Source organism: Hypomesus transpacificus, chromosome 10 (genome assembly GCF_021917145.1).
Source record: "Hypomesus transpacificus isolate Combined female chromosome 10, fHypTra1, whole genome shotgun sequence".
Taxonomy (NCBI): Eukaryota; Metazoa; Chordata; class Actinopteri; order Osmeriformes; family Osmeridae; genus Hypomesus; species Hypomesus transpacificus.
The window spans coordinates 6,312,472-6,331,122 of record NC_061069.1 but is presented as its reverse complement, the minus strand read 5'-3'; the positions used below and the strand labels follow the sequence as shown (position 1 = coordinate 6,331,122).

The 18,651-nt window shown below is 44.9% G+C and overlaps 3 protein-coding genes across 5 annotated transcripts; 1 reads left to right on the top strand and 2 right to left on the bottom strand.

Annotated features, from left to right (window-relative positions):
* Positions 1-586: 586 nt before the first annotated feature.
* si:ch1073-184j22.2 (dual specificity protein phosphatase 18) lies at positions 587-2,179 on the bottom strand. The gene is made up of 2 exons (XM_047027995.1): positions 2,110-2,179; positions 587-1,664 (listed from the first exon to the last, which is right to left on the bottom strand). The coding sequence occupies exon 2, from the start codon at positions 1,657-1,659 to the stop codon at positions 1,039-1,041; it is 621 nt and encodes a 206-aa protein (XP_046883951.1). The 5' UTR covers positions 1,660-1,664; positions 2,110-2,179; the 3' UTR covers positions 587-1,038.
* An 827-nt stretch (positions 2,180-3,006) lies between these two features.
* On the top strand, positions 3,007-4,885 carry sft2d3 (SFT2 domain containing 3). Its single transcript, XM_047027239.1, has one exon. It carries the CDS (start codon positions 3,098-3,100, stop codon positions 3,770-3,772), a length of 675 nt encoding a protein of 224 aa, XP_046883195.1. The 5' UTR covers positions 3,007-3,097; the 3' UTR covers positions 3,773-4,885.
* A 528-nt stretch (positions 4,886-5,413) lies between these two features.
* wdr33 (WD repeat domain 33) lies at positions 5,414-18,625 on the bottom strand. Of its 3 annotated transcripts, none has more exons than XM_047027236.1 (22): positions 18,428-18,625; positions 16,190-16,409; positions 15,948-16,016; positions 15,685-15,789; positions 15,318-15,413; positions 15,041-15,192; positions 12,663-12,760; positions 11,027-11,153; positions 10,773-10,927; positions 10,482-10,560; positions 10,191-10,301; positions 9,965-10,059; positions 9,786-9,872; positions 9,515-9,648; positions 9,222-9,377; positions 8,240-8,941; positions 8,006-8,069; positions 7,545-7,899; positions 6,756-6,916; positions 6,426-6,524; positions 5,793-5,999; positions 5,414-5,648 (listed from the first exon to the last, which is right to left on the bottom strand). In XM_047027236.1, the coding sequence occupies exons 2-22, from the start codon at positions 16,391-16,393 to the stop codon at positions 5,503-5,505; spliced, it is 3,402 nt and encodes a 1,133-aa protein (XP_046883192.1). In that variant the 5' UTR covers positions 16,394-16,409; positions 18,428-18,625; the 3' UTR covers positions 5,414-5,502. The 3 variants fall into 3 exon arrangements, with proteins under 3 accessions (XP_046883192.1, XP_046883193.1, XP_046883194.1); XM_047027237.1 differs by having other exon boundaries at positions 8,006-8,066; positions 18,428-18,619; XM_047027238.1 differs by lacking the exon at positions 6,426-6,524 and having other exon boundaries at positions 18,428-18,619.
* Positions 18,626-18,651: the final 26 nt, after the last annotated feature.

Here is an 18,651-nt window from a genome sequence, read left to right as displayed (position 1 = left end):
TAGATACAAAAAAAACATCCTTAAAAGTGAAACTTTGCATAGAAACAACGTGCAGCTGTTGTTGCAGTGGGACTTACTCAATCTGTGGACAAACACACACACAGACACACACAAAGTACGATGAATCCGATGGATTTGGATGAGATCATTCTCGTAAAGTGGCGCCTCATGCTTGGCAAAGAGCCACACACACACTATACCTTCCAAGGATATTTCTAATGTCTGGTTCGCAGAAAGTCTGCCTTACCGTACAAGGCGTGATAGCTGTCAAGCAATGTGCCGAAAGAAAAATGAGCACCTCATAATGGTAGGAGTACTTACTCCATGATGGGCTTGCTGAAAGCAATGTCTCACTATAATCAGACATGGAGACATATGCTATGAACACACACAAACACACACACACACACACACCACACACAATTATAGATTTTGTACACATTGTACTGAATCAATGTGAATTTGTTTTAGCTGTAAGGAGATGGAGAAATGAGGGCAAAAGGTTACACATTCATCATAACTTTGAACATTTGGGGTGCTTGATGGAGTAAGACTGTACAGAAGTAGCCAATTAAACTCATGATAATTCACTTGTTGATATTGTTCATTCATCAATTCCTAACTTTATTGACACAAAAGTCTGTTTTTGTTTTCCATAAATCCAGTAACCAAAACAACATCCACATTTTGGTCATATTGCCCCCTACAGCCTGCTAAACGTACTGTCACCAAGAATAAAAACCTACTCAATTCTTATGTCGACTTTGTGTGGTCCATTGGTCAATTAATGTGTTCTAACATTAAAGCAGTTGGAGCACTGAAACAACAAATGAAACATCTAGCTCATACTTATTGCTTATGTGTTTGAACCACATAACACTTCAATAAGCTAAAACATTGTCTCTCAGGTAATACTCCTAGGTTATACAGGAGCCTTGACAATACATTTTTATATTACCATCAAAACCTGAGCATTGTTGAAATACTCAGCCTAGATTAAAAAAAAACTGGAATTACAGGTGTGGTAAACATCTTCAGTCAAATCCTTGAGCGTCTCATTCCCTTTTTTGTTCTCTGTGGCAAAAGTGGTGTCCTGGGCAACAGTGGTGTCCTGGGCAACAGTGGTGTCCTAGGCAACAGTGGTGACCTGGGTACAGCAGCCAGCCGTGACAAAGGCGCCCGTGGTGGCAGGGGAGACTGTGGTTCCATCGCAGGTGCTACTTTGACTGTGTTTTTCCCATAGAGCCTCCTCTCGTACTGCAACAGCTGGTCCCAAAAGCCTGCGTTGAGCCTGACATACGGCCTACTCCTCTGAACCCAGGAGTGGGCCTGGCTGAGGGTTGTACCCCTGTAACGCATTAAATAAGCCATGACCAGAGCAGGAGAGCGGCTCATGCCCGCTGCGCAGTGCACGAGGGTGCCCCCTGCGCGGTTGCTGTGGATACGCTCTGCCACCCGGTCGAAGTGGTCAACCAGGCGGGCGCTGGGTAGGTCGGAGACAGGAACGCGAACACATTCAACGCCCGGGTAGATGGGGCAAGCGTGGTTGAGGGTGGCGTTGACAATGAGGGTTATGCCCTTGCGAGACACGAGTGCCTGGTTGAGGGGGGCATCGGCTCCACTCAGAAAGAGGGTAGGGGTGATCTGTGACATCGACATTGGGGCTGACAGACACACGAGACAGCATGGAGATGTGATGACAGAATAGGTATTCTCCTCTACTTTACTATGTACGTCATCAGATAACACAAGCAGAAATTTATTAAAAGGTTTAAGTTTCATTCAAAGATTTTTGCTGACTTTTAGTTTGACTTAAGTTATTTAGCTTGAAGTTACAATTACATTATTGTGGCATTACACGAGATAGGCTATCATTTAGGTAACCTCCTTCCACTATAGAGTAATTTGGCTATTAAATATCAACACATTAGTGATAACAAGCAGTTAAACAAACAAAATTCTGGCTTTGTGTGTAAGGTTTGTGTAAACTTTGTAAATGTAAGGACGTCGAGTGCATAATATGATGTTTGCATGTTTGTATTTGACTGTAAAATGTGTAAATGTGTCTTACCCGGTCCCTATGTGTGAGTGTGTGTTTGTATGTCTTACCTGGTCCCTCTATTATGATCCATATAAGAGTAGATCTTTCCGTGTCTGCTCGTGGTCCAAGAGCCCTAGTGCTGCACACACATACACGTACTGTACCCTAAAAAGGCTCTGGGGTCAGGTGGCCAATGGAGAGACAGAATAAATTTAGACCACCTAAGCAGCTGCGGTTCTCTTCCTGAAAACCTACACACGTGCCCCTGTGCCCTTTACCCCCACCCCAATATCTAGGGCAGTACATCTTCACTAATATGATTGCTACATGGGCCTACAGCCAATTGTACTAGTGGAAGTTAATCACAACATGATATGACCAGACTAACTAATTCTACATTAAAATATTACAATTCAATACTTGGAAAAGAGTAATTATAGGCTATGTATTGCATGGAATTACACTATTTCTCCTGTGGTATCACTGGAGCCAAAGGCCATGGTATTTTTGGACATAATTTGTGTACTTTTATTGATCTTTGTGTATGATATATGGATTAATGTAAGGACACACATTTTCTAGTTGGGACATTGGTTCCCACAGCTGATTCTGGGTGTAATTTTCTTTATTATGCAAAAATAAAATAGCATGTCATCAGAGCGCGTTTCAACTGTTTGTCGCGAAATGTGATGTAATTCTGTACAACGACTTCCTGTTGCTTCCAGAGTAACAACATCATTTCCGGTTCTGCGGATTTGTCTACAGAATAAGAGCATGGCCCGAGATTTATCTTACATTTAAAAATGTATTCACTCAACAAACGCATTTATCTTAAGTAACATAAAAACAGTGCATGGAAAGTACAGTAGAAGATCGAGGATCAGAAACAGCTAAACGTTGGAGCTTTTAATAATCTAAAGAGCCTTTTTTTCTCATGACTTTTATTTTGAAAACATTCGGAAATGTGAACTCCTTAATGAAGTTAGCTTCACACTGCTTGTCTGTATCAACATAGAGCAAGGATTTTGTCAACAATCGAAAGTAGATATAGAGGTAATGGCAGAATTAAATCGACAACTTCAAGAGTACTTGGCACAATCCAAAGGGGGTGCCAAGACGATATCTCAGTCCAGCTCAAGTACCTCCATAGACATAGATGACCCTGCATCAGTTCCCGGGAGCTGGTTCGGTAACTGGTCAAGTCCATTCTCTGGTTCCACCAGCAGGTTGAACTCATCGGGCCAAGGATCGAGCACCGGATTTTCCTGGCCATGGTCTACGGAGCCAGACCCATGCCTGCCCGGAATGAGTCGCTCACAACGACTGGTAGCGTTTGGGACCTGCATTACTTTCTCTGCTATTTGCTTTGGACTTTCCGCCCTTTACGCGCCGTTGTTATTATTGTATGCTCGCAAATTTGCACTACTTTGGTCTCTAGGTTCACTTTTCGCATTAATGGGAGCGGGGATACTGAAAGGACCGAGTAAGCTCATTGGAACTCCGACTCCTGGCGCAGCGGTATATTTGTGTTCGCTTGGCGGAACCCTATACGCGGCCCTGAGTCTTCACAGCACTGTGCTCACCGCACTTGGAGCTATTGTCCAGATTGCTGTCATCGCTGGGTACGTCGTTTCTTTGTTGCCTGGCGGCAGTGCTGGTATACGGTTCATGGGAGGGATGGCAGCGTCAGCAATTAAACGGACTGTCACTGGTAAAACAATGCCTATTTGATCATAGACATGTTGACACGCTGTCAAACAGACCAATGATTCACACTGAACTTTGTTCAGGCCGCTGCAGTGATAAGGACTGAGCAGTGTGCGCTTTTAGGATTTCCAGGCATGGACAGTCCAAAGAAACATTCCTGCTGGCTACATTCTAAGATTGGATGGGAATTTCCTATGGACAAACAACCCAGATACAATTTGAGAATAAACACTTAAATGGAAGACTCGGCAAACCATTGTATATGTTGTAATTTTGACTAATAAAATGTACCTTGATACATGTATATAATTGATTTTGTTCCAGAGTCGATCGATAGAGTGCATCTCACCAGCTATGTGATTTTTCGGAAGTCTGACCTGTTGCACTCAAATGTCTGTAGCTGGGCACTAATGCTGATGTATGGATATTAACATGGGTGTGCTTGTCATTAACATTACAATATTATTCTCAAGGAGATATCATTTTGGTAAAGTTTGCACAATTTATTTTATTATAGTCTCATACAAAAATGGACAAAAACAATATGACAATATCATGACAAACTGTACATTTAGAAACAGAAGATGCAACCCTTGATATTCAGAGGTGCCTGGCGATGAGATAGCGTGAATCTTCTCCATTATTTCACATTGAAACTTAAATAAATGGAGCCAAGGACTTGGGGACTGACACATTCAAAGCCCTCCTGTTAGTTTGTTTCCTTTTTTTTTTTTAACCAACAGTGACAAAACACAACTTCAGAAAGAAACACCTATGAGTGACTTTTATTGTTGAATGTTCCTCTCCTAGTGTTTGGAATTTAGAAATATGGCATATTCAGCTTGATATGTCATCAGAACATTTACAGATAGAATCCTAATGTACAGAGAAGCCACACTATTTTACATCATAAAGAATATTGGATGTTCAGAATCCTCATCACACAGCTGTTCTGTGAAAGCCTGATTGTTACATCCACCTGAACTTGGTTTTGCCACTGTATGATTGAGACAGTGCATTTAGAAAATGAAAACCAAAGACCTGGTTCCATTTCCGTACCTGTCCTCTTCCAATAGTCCATAAATCTTCAAAGTGCCCAAATCAGACAAGGGAGGGCAACAAGCAACTGGCTCAATGTAGCCCTCCAATGGTACAAAAAGAGCTTTTTCCATATCAACTTCAACCATCCAATACTTTCAGATAAGTGGACATTAATGAGGTAGGGATACTAACGGAAGGCAAGGAATCAAAGTGGAACCAGGCACACCATTTGAACGTTTTCATACAAGGCCCAAGCCTTGTGACAATTTCAGAGCTTCAGACAAGTTCAATTTTTTTCAGTAATGGGTTTCCATCAAGGAATCTTCAGGTTGAAGATGTCACAAGTTCATGGGTGAAGTCAAGAGGAGGTGTCTGTCAGCGAGCTGTAGAAGTCCGGATACATACAGTATAAACCCTCCTTCCACACAAACACACGCGCATACACACAACACACCCACTAAGGGCCCAATACACACAAGTAAACAATCCATCCTTCAAGCTTGTCTAACGAGATGTAGTCTGAACACAGACCTAATACCCTGGTCCGGAGGGGCAGGAGTTGTTGGGATAGTGTTTGTGTCTCATTTTTGGTCCCAGTCCTCTTTGCAGTCTGTCCTTGTGAGGGGGTAAGGGTGGGGTGAGCCAAGAGTATTAGGGCAGGGTTGAGGAGGTGGTCGGGTGTTGGGGGTAGGTAGTGGAGTCTTTCTCCAGCCCTACCGACCACGTACTCCCCTGGGGGCACCACGGGCCGTCCCTCTCCTGGTGGTTGGCCCCGCGCTACCCGCTCCGGGGCCCCAGCCTCCCCGGCCTCCGCGGGACGAGGGTCCGTAACTGCCATCCTCTCGCTGTGGGGGTCGGCCTGGAGACAGAAGGGGGAAGTTCCATTTGCAGTTGTGGAAAGACACCAACGAGTGTAGAGTGCGACTGGCAGGGCCAGGGAGATGATCCTTAAGCGATCGCCTGACGCGTTCTTCCCAGCCCCCAGCTCATCTTTCCCTCTTACCTCCGGTCCTGTCCTCGGCCCCTGTCCCAGGGGACTCTCTGTCGCGGGGGTCTCCGTTGCCCGGGCCGTCGTGCCAGGGCCGTTTCCGCGGGGGCAGAGAGGCCATGTCCATACCCTGCAGGGAGGAGGAGCGCTCGCGGCTGGCAGGTGACGGGCTGTCATGCATCGTGTGCTCCGGTCTCTGGCCCTCGCGGTACGGTTCGTGACCTGAGATAAAGCCCAAACCTTATCCCCTGGAACTCATTTTGACCAGGTTGGTCAAACCAACTCCTATTCACTATCACACTTGGTTGAGGCATTTATATTCTTTAAGCTGTCTTTGTCCCCTGTGCAGTTGCTGCTCTAGTTTCAGTGCAGGGGTGTCAAACTAAAGTCACTGGTAGCCATGGTAGTCATCTTCTCATGTATATTTTTAACCTTCCTGTAAATTGAGGTATGTGCATTGACAAGCTCAGTTCAATTGGTCTCACCAATCTCTGGAAAAATGCCATTCTCAGCATTATCTTCACTTTGGTAACAGCAGCTTGTGTTGGTTATGTTCCTTAACCCCCATAAACCTAATTGGTTTCCTTATCCAAAGCCCTTATCAAAAAGACTAGTCTCAATAGCCTAGATAAAGAGACACCCCTTTACCTTGGTCTCTCCCGCCCTCCCAGGACTCCTGACTTCTGCCTCCCTCAAAGTGTGGGGGGAACTCATCGGGGGTGGGGAGCAAGCCCATGCGTCCACCACCTGAGATAACAACCAGGGTTGAGTGGAAGATGGATAGATCGGTGGACAGATAAAGGTACAGGCTGTGCAAAAGACCGAGAGATAACCAATAGAAAGAAAGCGATAGATGGACAGACTGAAGGGTAGATGACAGAATGAAGGGTAGATGAAAGAATGAAGGGTAAATGACAGCGAGAGAAAGTGGTGCCAGAGCCAGGCGAGATGGCTAGACGAGACAGAACCCAATCTAACCTCCTCTTGGTGGTCCACCTCCACGGGGGGGTCTCCCCCTTCCTCCGTTGTCCCACCCTCGGCCCATCTCGTCTGGGCCCTCAAAGTTCTCCTCCTGTCCACCACCGTACTCGTCAGAAAACCCCCGGCCTCCCGAGCGCCCTGGCCCGCCCCCTCTGTACCTGTGTGGAGGAGGAGAGGGACCCCATGAGAGTGAGTTTTCTGTCCCCGACAGATTCCTGGGTGACACATCCATCACTCTGTGTTTTATTCAGAACCTTTAAAACAAGGTGCCATAGTTCGGTAGATCAGCACATAATGATTCACTTCAGAAGAATAAAGATGGGTTTCTTTCTCACTGAAAATAAATATATAAGTCTCATGGATCATTCGTGCCACCACAAACACAAGCAACAGTTAGGAAGAAGGTGCATTTTAGACAAGTTGGGAAGTGTGTTAGTAGAAAACATGGAAAGCTAATTAGCGCATGAGACCCACGTGTCATCAGAGTCCTGGCCATGTCTCGGAGGAGGACGTCTGTCTGTTTGCCTCTGGTCAAACTCCTCTACCAGGCCCCCATAATTATCATATCTAACACAAACATACACAGGCCAAGCTTGCAAGTTAACCCACCGCCTCAGCATCCACTGGAATAGGAGTTTAGCTTTGATTACGGTTTAGCTTTAGCTAAGTTTCCACAAACAAAAAAAAGTAAGAAGCCCCAGGTGAGGTGAGAGTTATGTCCGTGGAAGATTAGTACGGTCGCATTAGAATGTGGTTCAGTCCCCAGTGACTTCAGAAGAAGCTCACCTGTCATCTCTGCGTCCGCGGAACTCTCCTCCGTCACGGGGGAACCTCTCCTCGGAGCCCCAGTTCCCTCCATTACCCCCCCCTCCACCTCCTCCTCCACTGCCTCCTCCACCACCTCCTGCTCCTCCTCCCCGATGCCCTCCTTGGTAACCCTGGCCAGGCCCTTGCCTCCAGCTCTCCTCTCCCCTGCCATGGAACTCTTGACCCCCCTCAAAGTCTGGGTGTCCACGCCCACGCCCCTGCTGGGAGTCCCCCCCCCAGTAAGGCGCCGAGCCCTGGTCGGGGCCCCCGGGTCCCCCCGGGCCCTGGCGGTCAGCTAGAGGACCCATGTGGTGGTTAGGAGGACCTCGAGAATCTAATGGGTGGAAGAACCAGGACACAGTAACGTTCAGTACAATAGAACAATAAGTCTTGTGTATTACGCAATCATTTATGCATGGCAGAAAGGTTTCTCCAGCTACCTTTGCCATTGGGTCCTTGCTGTCCCATCCCATGCATCATTGGTCCAGAGTTCTGACCCGTCTGCTAGACAAAGTTTTAACATTAGAGTGAGTCTGCTTTATCCCACCATAAAAGTTCAGTGATTAGCAAGAGGGAAGACAGAATTGAAGTAGATTATTTTATTCTTAATTCATTATTGTGTTCCTCCCCATCAAGTGATTGGAAAACTTAATTTAAGAACTTTACAAACTCACCTGATGTGGCATGTACGATGGCGCCATGTTTCCGGGTGGCCCCTGCATATTGCCTGGGGGCCCCTGCATGTTACCTGGGGGCCCCTGCATGTTACCCGGAGGTGGGCCATGCATCCCTCCAGGAGGAGGTCCTTGCATATTGCCCATCCCATAATTTCCATGTGTCCTTGTAGGGTTCTGCATAGGGGGTCCCATCATCCCACCCTGCATGGGGCCCTGGGGACCCATCATGTTCCCTTGGGGAACATGTGGAGGGGGCCCCTGAGTATCTCTGGGCCCCATTCCTCGAGGTGGGGGACCCATCATCCCACCGGGAGGCCCTTGCATCCCACCAGGCGGACCTCTGGGTCCAGGAGGCATTCCGTGTGGCCCCTGTGGGCCCATGTTTCTGTGAGGACCTGGGTGCCTCTGCATGCCCTGGGGCCCGTGGATGTCTGGTGGCCCCATCATGCCCTGCGGGGGCCCCTGGTGGTGCTGGCCCATCTGTCCAGGAGGCATGAATGGAGCCTGCATTCCACCTGGGCCCATGGGGGGGCCCATATTGTGTTGCATCTGTTGAGGGGGCATGGACTGCGGGAAGCCCTGAGGAGGAGGGGGCATGGGCCCTCCCTGGCCAGGGAAGGGGGGCATTGGTCCCTGCTGGCCCTGTGGAGGCAGGCTGCCATCAGCCTGAAGCTGATTCATTCGCTCCATCTTCATTTGCTGAGGACAGAACAAAGACATTACTACTGGCACTGAGAAGTATTGGACAAAGGCACTTTAACAAGAAACATGAAGGAAGAGCATGATCCCAATGTCAAATCCCAATGGTGGCCCAGGAGAGAAATGACCCTGGCATTCGTCATTCAGCAGGACTTGGCTCGTCTAAATTTGCATGAGGTGGCTCCTAATCGCTGACACTAAACAGGTACTCCACAAAGTGCTTCACCACAGAGTCCATTCTGAGCTGTGCTGGTGGCTCTCAAGTGCTCTGGTTCCGTACCTCTAGAAGCATGGGGTTGGAATACTGCAGAGCGGCCATCTCCTGCTCCATGTCAGCCTGGGATTTTTTCTTCCCGTCCCCTTTCGGCTCCACCTTCCTTTCTTTGGGCATCTCTCCGCCCGGGGGCATCGCGGGCACCTTATTGTCTGCCCAGGCCTGCAAGAGAGAGAGAGGGAGGAAGAGAGCAAGGTCTATGAAACAAAGCACATGCTGTGTCCCGTTATGTGCAGGACTTTGCATCCCTCTTCCTTCCATGCTAGTCGAGGAGACCTTGGATCTTTAGAGTTGCGTACCTGTTGGAACTGGGCAGGGATGGGTTTGGCGTAGGGCACTTTCTTCTGTGGAACCTTCTTCATGTCTTTCAGCATGACTTCCTCCATCCCCCAGTCCAGGCCCGGGATGGACATCTCCAACTCGGGCGTAGCATCTTTACCATGCCACACACAATTTCATTTGAACCTCCAAGACCACATCTAATGTGATTTTCTTTACTATACAGTATAACAGTCCCTTTAATGACTCGTGTCTAGGACCAGAAATAGATCCAGAAAAAGCTTCTCTCACCACTCTGCTCTTGCTCCATAGCAGCTTTAAGCTGCTCGGGGATTCCCATGCCAGGGATTGCAGCCATGCTGTTGGGCTCCATGTCATCTGAAACATAAATCCACAACCATGTCACAACACCGGCCGACAGAATGCAACCTCCAACACAGTAACCTCACGGTCACAATAACACAACGCACCGTACTCCACTCCATCTTCTGACATTCCTGGTAACAAGTTCAGATTGTATCTGTCCCTCATTTTGTCTCCTGGCCTATTTCTTGTCCAGAATTTACTTTAAAAAAAGAAAGAAAAAAAAGGATTGTAAGGACACACATTTTCACAGAGGATAAAAAAAGACAAAGCAGCTGTATTTGATTCACAATTCACTTTACATTCAATCAACTAGAAAAAACCCTGTCCTACCTGGTGTGGTCATTGGACCCAGAGCACAGGATGTGTCCCAGAGGGTGCCATGCCAGACTCCAGATCATGCCCTCGTGGGCCATCTCCATCCCACCCACCTCCTTCTCCACCCTGAGAGCAGAGAACAAGCACCAAAACCACAGTCATTCAATCCATTCTGCACTAATGACCTTCAGACTGATATACCCATGTAGCCCTGCAGGGGTAAAAAGCCAGAGGAAAAGGGGCAAAGATTGGGGATTGTAAGTGCAGTTTGGGGAGGAGGGGGGGGTGTTGAGGTGTCACTGTTACCCTGCGTTCCAGAAGAGGAGTGATCCGTCCGAGCCTCCGCTGGCAAACAGCCCCTCGTGGACGGGGTGCCAAGCTACGGCTACACACCACACAAACACAGCATTAGCACAGCACACTTTACAAAATGAAGTTACCAACTCCTGCAAATCTGATGTCATGATGACTTTGCGTCAAATACAAAATACACCCAATGATATCCACACACACACACACAAGGTGTTTTAACAGAGCATTTGCAGCACACACACACACAAAACAAGATTGGGATGACTGATTTGTCCTCTCACAAACCTGTGGCCTCTTTCTTGTGTCCCCTGAACACCTGTAGCTCCTCCTTCAGGTTGCGGATGTCAAAGAGCTTACAGAGGTGGTCACGGGAAGCTGTGAGGAGCCAGTTACCATTGAGGTTCCACTTCACTTCCATCACAGTGTTCTTGTGGGCATGACTGGGCAGGGTTAAGGAAACAGGAAAAGGAGTGAGGCTAACGTTCAGCAGCCAATTTCATTCGAAAGCAGTGGGTTTGGTGGTGCCTTTTAAAACTCACAGTGTAGCCAAACTCTGGCCTGTCTTTGGATCCCAGAATTTGATTGGCTGCTGGCTGTCTTTGCTACCAGAGACCACCAAGCCTTTGGTGGGGTGCCAGTCCACACACTTCACGTCAGCACCATGACCTAACAAGGGTAAAGGACATTTACAGAGTTTACACAGGATGAGACAGAAACACCATTCAAAATGTGAATGATTTATCTGCAACACAGAAGACCATTGATTTCCAATAAACATGTTGTGGTACATTACAAAAAAAACGTATGTGTAGGTATATTCAATGTGTAAGTGAGTGATGGCCAGTGAAGGAATTAATCGCCTAGTACAGAAAAAGTAGAAGTGTGCATCTTCATTTAAGCTTAAGTCTTTATGCATGTAATCACAATCTGCTATTCAGCTAGCAGTTTCTACATCTCAGCATGGAAGTCATTTGAGATGGTTTGTGCTAATAAAACAGAGGCAATCCAACAAGCTACATGAGAACTACGCAGAGACCGAAGCATTTGAATGCATGTACATGTGCGTGAGCCAGTGTAGAAAGAAGAGATGTGTGCTCAGTAAGCCAAGTAAAACAGCCATTGCATGACACAACGTAAGCCAGGCGAATAAATAAAATACAAACCGTTAATTCTAGATCAAAGACACCCAGATAACTTTTTCAACATTCAATGAAAACATTCAGACGGTTAAAATAATGTATTCATCTAGGAATGTGCATGTGCAGTCCAAATATGAGTGCTTACATATTTAAGATCATCTGGAACCTTAATGAAAATATGGACTTTCTTTTGATTTTTTTTTTGGGGCATCCCACAGCAGTGTATAGAATGGAAGGGGTCCGTGTGTGAGATGAGTTCATATACAACTGGCCTGCTACAATTGAGCCAGATAGGTCATATCAAATCAGGAATGTGTAGCTTATAGAAAGAATCGCAGAACAGTTTTTCAGAGGACATTTCAGTGTTTATTTTTACGTGTATATTGTGAAGGATTATTGCGATATGGTTACAGACGACAGCCTTAAACAGCAAACAATTTGGGGGAAATGCATTTTATTCTCATTAATGAGAGGATTATTAGATACAAATAGATTCTAGACTGGAACTCTAAAATGCCTCATAATTCTGGACTCAACTTTGTTTATTCACAGTTTTGAAACCGCAACTGTTTATTGTAAAAAAAAAACATTCAATTCAATTATTCAATCATCTTACGCTTTCACAGTCACATGCATGACTTTGTAAAAATGTGACCAAAGAAAAGCATCTAAATGACATAACTGCACAGGCCACTACAAAGCAAGGTGGTAAGGCCTACTTTATTGACCAGCAACAAATGGTAAACAAGCTTAGTGTAGGATTGAACAGAATATTTCTTCTGTTATGGTAGAAGTCTAAAAAGTCCTTTGATTGAGGCATCCTATCTTTAACTCTTGGAATACTCTGACAAATATTCCAATAACTTGTTCTTGCATCTCTCAACAATCAGAACTAAAGTAAGGTTCTGAATTCCTTGCACAGACCCACAGCTGAAGTTCTTGTACCACTGGTGTGCATGTTTGCGTATGCGGTTCTAGAGTATGAGAGCAGTGTATGGGGAAGGTACATTAGTGTGTTTTATCCACAGGAACATACCTCTTAGAATTCTCTCCTCGTGGCAGCGCAGGAAGTCCCAGATGCGGACTGTTCCGTCGTCAGAGCAAGTGGCAAATTTATTATCCGTAGGTGAGAAACTGAAGACACAGGCAGGAAGATAATCAATAATGCAGGCAGTCACAGCTGGGCCACCAGGGTTCACACAGGTGGCTGCTACCCCTTCCACCCAGCATGGGGAAGGATTGACTGGCTGGGCACAACCAGTGGATGAAAGGCACCAGTCTCACATCCATCCATTTTACAGTGTTACACTAACATTAAACCCAGTTTGAGTCTAAGCTGGGCATATTCAACAAAAGTCTTATTCAAGCAGAAGGACTTGTACCCGTCTCCATAAGCAGACACTACATGTCAACAAACATCCGTAAACAAACCCGAACATGGCTCACACTGGTGTAATCAGGCCAGCCACAGCCATCTCAAGACAATACGTAAACATTTTCTGCACCTGTCACTTTGCAGAAAACACACATTACTGACTAGACAAGTATGTCAATCCACCTAGTCTAGGTTCACGATACCACTAAAGCCTAACTTGAATCACCCCTGCCATGCCAAAACCACCAGCATGAAAGAAAATGTGCTTTACCAAAATAGATCCATCTAACATTTCAACAAGTCCAACAATGGCATTCTGTTCCAACAATGTGCCCAATTTGTGACAAGACATCTCACAAAACATGGCAAGCGATAGCAAATGTTAAATCTGCATAACAATTAATGAAAGGACTGTTGCAAATCTGATGTGGTTGAGCACATAGTATACCTTCTTCCATTAGCAGACAGTAGGCCTGATACATGTTGCACATCCCCAAAACCTAGGCCTATAAAGGTCAAATAAGTCACTGGTGGTGATCATTAATTACAGACAAATGTCTTCAGCTAAGGTCTTCTATTCAAAGCATTTGGCTGATTGACTTTAGGGCTGAAGCAGGCCTAATACATGTGTGTATTAGAAGGAAGCAGAAAGAAGTTGGCGGTAACCAGCCTTTGGTCACCACCAAACTAAATGGCTCCATCTAGAGGGCATTTGTTTACACACCTTGGAAAAAAAGAAGCAAATGGTTGGTGGAGACCATTTTGATCTTGACAAAATCCCAAACTACAAGAGCACACTGAAAGTTATGCCAGATGACAAAATTGCCATGAAATCTCGCAGTTCCCTTGCCCGGTGCCAGTGTTAACCATGTTCCCCCAAACCCATGTGTGACTCAATATCAGAGGACCATGACCACAGCCCTATTTCCTTCTCCATTGGCCCTGTGATTCAATATGCATTAAATAATATATAATATAGAAATTATATAATTAGCATAAGCAAATAAAAGAATTGTGGCACAGGAGGTTATGTATTCAAAAGGGATGCATCACAGATTTTAACTGAGTAGTTGCATGGTCTGTAAATACAGTAGTATTAGCATGCTGTACGATCTTTATTGATTTTTTTTCTCCTCGATTTTCTTGAGGACATCCGCCACCAATGGCAGACATTAGCAACAAAGCAAAACCTTTAATGCAGCCAAATCAAGTTATTGAAGAGGGTTCTGGTGGCGGAGTGGATGTTTTATGACAGAGTGGTGGGTTGCATGGGAACTAAAAGTGAAAGGTATACACCCAACTGTTCCTACCCCAGAAGCAAAGTGCACTTAAAAGCAGGAAAAAAAGGAAATCTTTATTTAAAAAGCTAAGTAGAACTGCATGTCTAGAGAGTCAGAAGCAGGGAATGCTCGGGGAGACCGATTAAAGGGGTGGGTTGGATTCAAATGATAGACGTGCTCTTGCCGACACCTCAAACCCTTCAAAGCAACAGTGTGACTGTGGCGAAGTGTGCAGGGGTGACACTATGTGTTCGTTTGAGGGACTTCTTGATTTCCCACGGCCTTGTAGAAGATCCACTCAGAACCCTTCGCTATTAAGTATTTTCATGTTCAAACTCTCCACTTTATTTGTGCTTAATGTATCCCTCTGTCCCACTTTATTTTTTATTACTGTATACCACTGGACCTATCTGTGTGAACCAGTACTGCTTTAACGTGCGTATATAAAACACTTTATTTAACAAGACCGTGAAAATCAACCTTTTCTGTACATAGCAATTATGTATAGAAAAAATCAAGATACACAACTCATAAGCCACAGGAAATGAAGGCAATAATAGGAGAAATATCAAAAATAAATCAGTGCCGTGTCGCAACAGCACACACATACATCTGTCGATCATTGAGGACAAGAACTGAAGGCGACACAAGTGCAGGGAGAACACTGAACAGCGCCCCCTGCTGACAAAACCCTCATGACACAGGGGCAGCAATAACAGACTTGGGTTAACTACAGAAAATGGTAGATTGGGTATAGACCTGGCCTCTCTAATCGCCTCCTTGTGAGCCTGGAACATCTTGACGTTGTTCATGTTGGACTGCCAGTACTTCACGTAGCCTCCGTGGTCGGCAGTCAGCATCCACATGTCGTTGTGAGACCAGGTCATGGCCCTCACAGGGCTGTCATGGGCCTGAGGAGACGGAAAGCAGCACAGCGTCAGCATCACTGACCAGGACCGCTCTGCCACCCACAACACACCACATATCACTTTCACGAAGCTGCCGGGTTCACTGCCGAGGATGATTTTATATTCACCTGTAGAATGGTCTCAAAGTTGAACGTGAGTCCGTTCCACAAGGTGAACTCCCCGCTGGAGGCCCCAGTGACCAGACGCCTACCCTCAGGAGTCCACTGTGAGAGCCATGACAGAGAGAGATGAGGAGTGGGGGAAGAAGAGGATGAAATAAGGGGATAAGAGAAAGGAACATAGAATGAGATGTTTTAGAAGGGGAGAGTGAAAAAAGGCCAACCATTAATCCCACTGCAAAATACACTTAAACATGAATCGGTAGTAGTGTTTGTCTGGACATGGTTATGTAAAGCTGTGCTTCAAATACTATAGCTTGGTTTCATACGCAGTTCAATGTGGTGGTGAGACCAAGGCAGAGAGAGGGACACTTACCCTTATGACAAACACAGGACACTTCACTTTGTTGGTGGAAGTTCGGACAAACTTGGTGGTGACAGCATTCATGGAATTGTTCAGCATGCCCACTGGAGGAACAAGCTATAAAACCAGAAAAAAAACAACACAAGTAGTATGAGTCAAAACATTTCAGCAGTCGATCAAAGGGAAAGCCTAACATGCACAATCAATTTTGAAGACAGGTGCATTTGCTCAAATCAGTTATTCCACAAATGTGTGAAGAAGGTCCAAACACTCACATCGTTGTAGCATGCAGCATCTGGTTGGATGGCACGGAAATCCCTGTGGTCCCGCTGCCATAACCGGTTCTGCAACGGGCAAAGCCATTATTGATAAGAAACACGTGCATTTACAGGCATTTCAGGCATTATTGATGTTGGTAAAAGGAAAATGCCACGTAAAGTACTATGGCCAAGTCCTGTCACAAACACCGGAGTAAAACATTACAACTAAACACAGGCTTCAACTCCGATTTCTGTACCTCCAGATATCTGATGACTGAGGGGTTGTAGTCGATGGTCTTGCGGTTGACTGCCTTCCTCATGCGCTTGCCATCGAAGGTCAGCTGTTGCATGGCCTGCTGCTGGGCAAAGTCAGGCCGTTTGTAGAACACCTGCCGCGGGGCCTGGTGCTGGAACCTCGGCATGTGGAAGAACCGCGGCGGGGAGCCGATGTCTGTCGCCATGGTAGCTGGCCTAGATCTATGAATGCAGGGGGGGGTGTTTATCAGTAACGACTCAATAGTTGATTGGCTTTAGCTGAAGACTCGACCACACTGTAGCTGTAAGTTCAACACAAACTATTGGGAGGTAATAAGAGCTTAAATTCTACGTTCACAAGGCAACATTTATGATGATTTTGAGACCTCCACTTCAACCATAACAACATTCCAATATATATTTTAAAACTTACTAGTAATTAAATTGCTGACATTATCAACAGAAGTCAAATAGAGGTAAAGTCTTTATTACCATAGCATAACAGTAATCGTATCCATGAACATAACTAATTACATAGCACGCAATACACATCCCTACAAAAAGCATTCAATTGAGACATATTTTGGGTCCCTTTAAAGAATTTAAACAATGTAATAGGTTGTAATACTTTTACATTTAGTAATTTAGCAGACGCTCTTATCCAGAGCGACTTCCTTTTACATATCAGTGTGTGACAATGACTAGGCTACTACATTATATATATGATACTATATTTTGCTATTTTTTTAAACTGTTGAAGTTTAAGTTATGGCCAGTAAAATACAACTGGTGTGGTTTGCCTAACACTGCATAGGACAAATGTAAATGCCATTTGTGTCACACTGCTCACTATCTCATTACAGAAATTAAAGATTTTGATCAACAAAATGTTGCATCTCAACAGTCTGAGACTATCTTAAAACTTGGTGAAATAGACAAAACTGTCACTAAGCAGCAAGTCCAGTGTAAGCGCGTGAGAACCCCATGTCTCAATGACGAGACCACAACTCTTTTGTACTAGTTGATAGGTGAGAGCAACGATTTTTAATTAATTGCCCACGTCCATTTCTATTTATTAGCAGTGCATGCAGGGAGTATCTGGGAGTCAGTTCGGACACTTGTCAGACAAACTACATATGCAACACTAAATTGGAGGCACAACTCCAACTTCCTCATTAAAGTCTCAAAGCACACATCCCACTTATAACGTTTATTACTAAAGGACCTCCCTCACCACTACTGCACCGACCAACTATTCTACATTTTAAATGACCTGAATCAGTGAAAATAAATTATCCTAAATTTGGAATACATTTATTCCATAGGCCAACTTCACAATAATGTATTTTCATTAGTCAAGACACCATATCTTCAAGCAACAATATTTACATTAAAAGAGAAGTCTAGTCGAGTAGTGGGGTTTTATTCTCCGTCAAATGTAAGAAACGTTTGTTGAATTGAGAACTTTCCTTAAAAATAATTTCCATAAATTCTACAATGAGACGTTTGAATCCCCAGCTTTACATCAACAGTGACTGAACCATATCGTAAGACAATCAACGTTACACGTTCTAGCTGACTAACTTTAATCGGTCTGCATTTTAACAAAAGTGTTGATATTAGGCCAAAACAACCTTTCATTAAAGTTGGTGCATGCTACCTCAGAGACGATTTTTGAATAGGTATACATCTTATTTTAATCCTCTAGCAAGGTTATGGTAAACTATAATTGGATCCTCCTGGCTAACCTTATCTAGCAAGGTTTCGCACATGGGCTTCTCAGCTCTCAGGCAGCCTGTTGTTGTGCTGCACACTGATCTGACGTTACTTACTTCTGAGATTTGGTGGTTAAGCAAGTGTTTTACACGCACATAGCCATTTATTTCACTATAATTCAAACACATGCAGGACAGTGTGTAATTTGGCAATTGATATCTAGCTAGCTAACATTTTTTTAATCTCAAAACCTAGGCTAGCTAGCTTGGAAGGCGTTAGCGTAATTGCTAACGACAGTCCATGTGTACTGGTATGGATGCTAGACTTGGTAGCAAGCAAGTTTGTCTAACATAAAGGGAATAGCAACATACTAATTATATTTGGAAGATAGACAGTGTGCCAAGATAAAATTTGAAATTCTTCTTCAGTTGATTTATTCGGCGTACACTCGCTTGACAACATAGAATTAAATGGCGCCCGGTAGAAGTTGTCTTCACAACAACAACGCGATGCTAGAAACTCACCAACAATATCCAAGCAGAGTAATCTAGCTATGATTAACTAGATTCTTCTGAAATGTATTCTTTTGTTGAATCATAAGCGTTTCAATGTTTATTTAATTTGTTTCGAGTTGTCTTTTCTCGTGTTTAGCCACCTACGGCCTTCATCTCTGCGCTTCCTCGTCGTTTTTTGTTCCGTTCCCCTTGGTGATTTTTCAATATGACGAAATCACGTAAGTCGCGGGAGA

Coding starts and splice junctions, on each gene's coding strand:
- si:ch1073-184j22.2 (XM_047027995.1), bottom strand. CDS start 1,659: ATGTCGATGTCACAGATCACCCCTACCCTCTTTCTGAGTGGAGCCGAT.
- sft2d3 (XM_047027239.1), top strand. CDS start 3,098: ATGGCAGAATTAAATCGACAACTTCAAGAGTACTTGGCACAATCCAAA.
- wdr33 (XM_047027236.1), bottom strand. CDS start 16,393: ATGGCGACAGACATCGGCTCCCCGCCGCGGTTCTTCCACATGCCGAGG. Junction 11,154..12,662: donor CGAGGAGAGAATTCTAAGAG/GTATGTTCCTGT, acceptor TACCCTTGTTAG/GTCATGGTGCTGACGTGAAG. Junction 10,302..10,481: donor CTCCTCTTCTGGAACGCAGG/GTAACAGTGACA, acceptor CTCTGCTCTCAG/GGTGGAGAAGGAGGTGGGTG.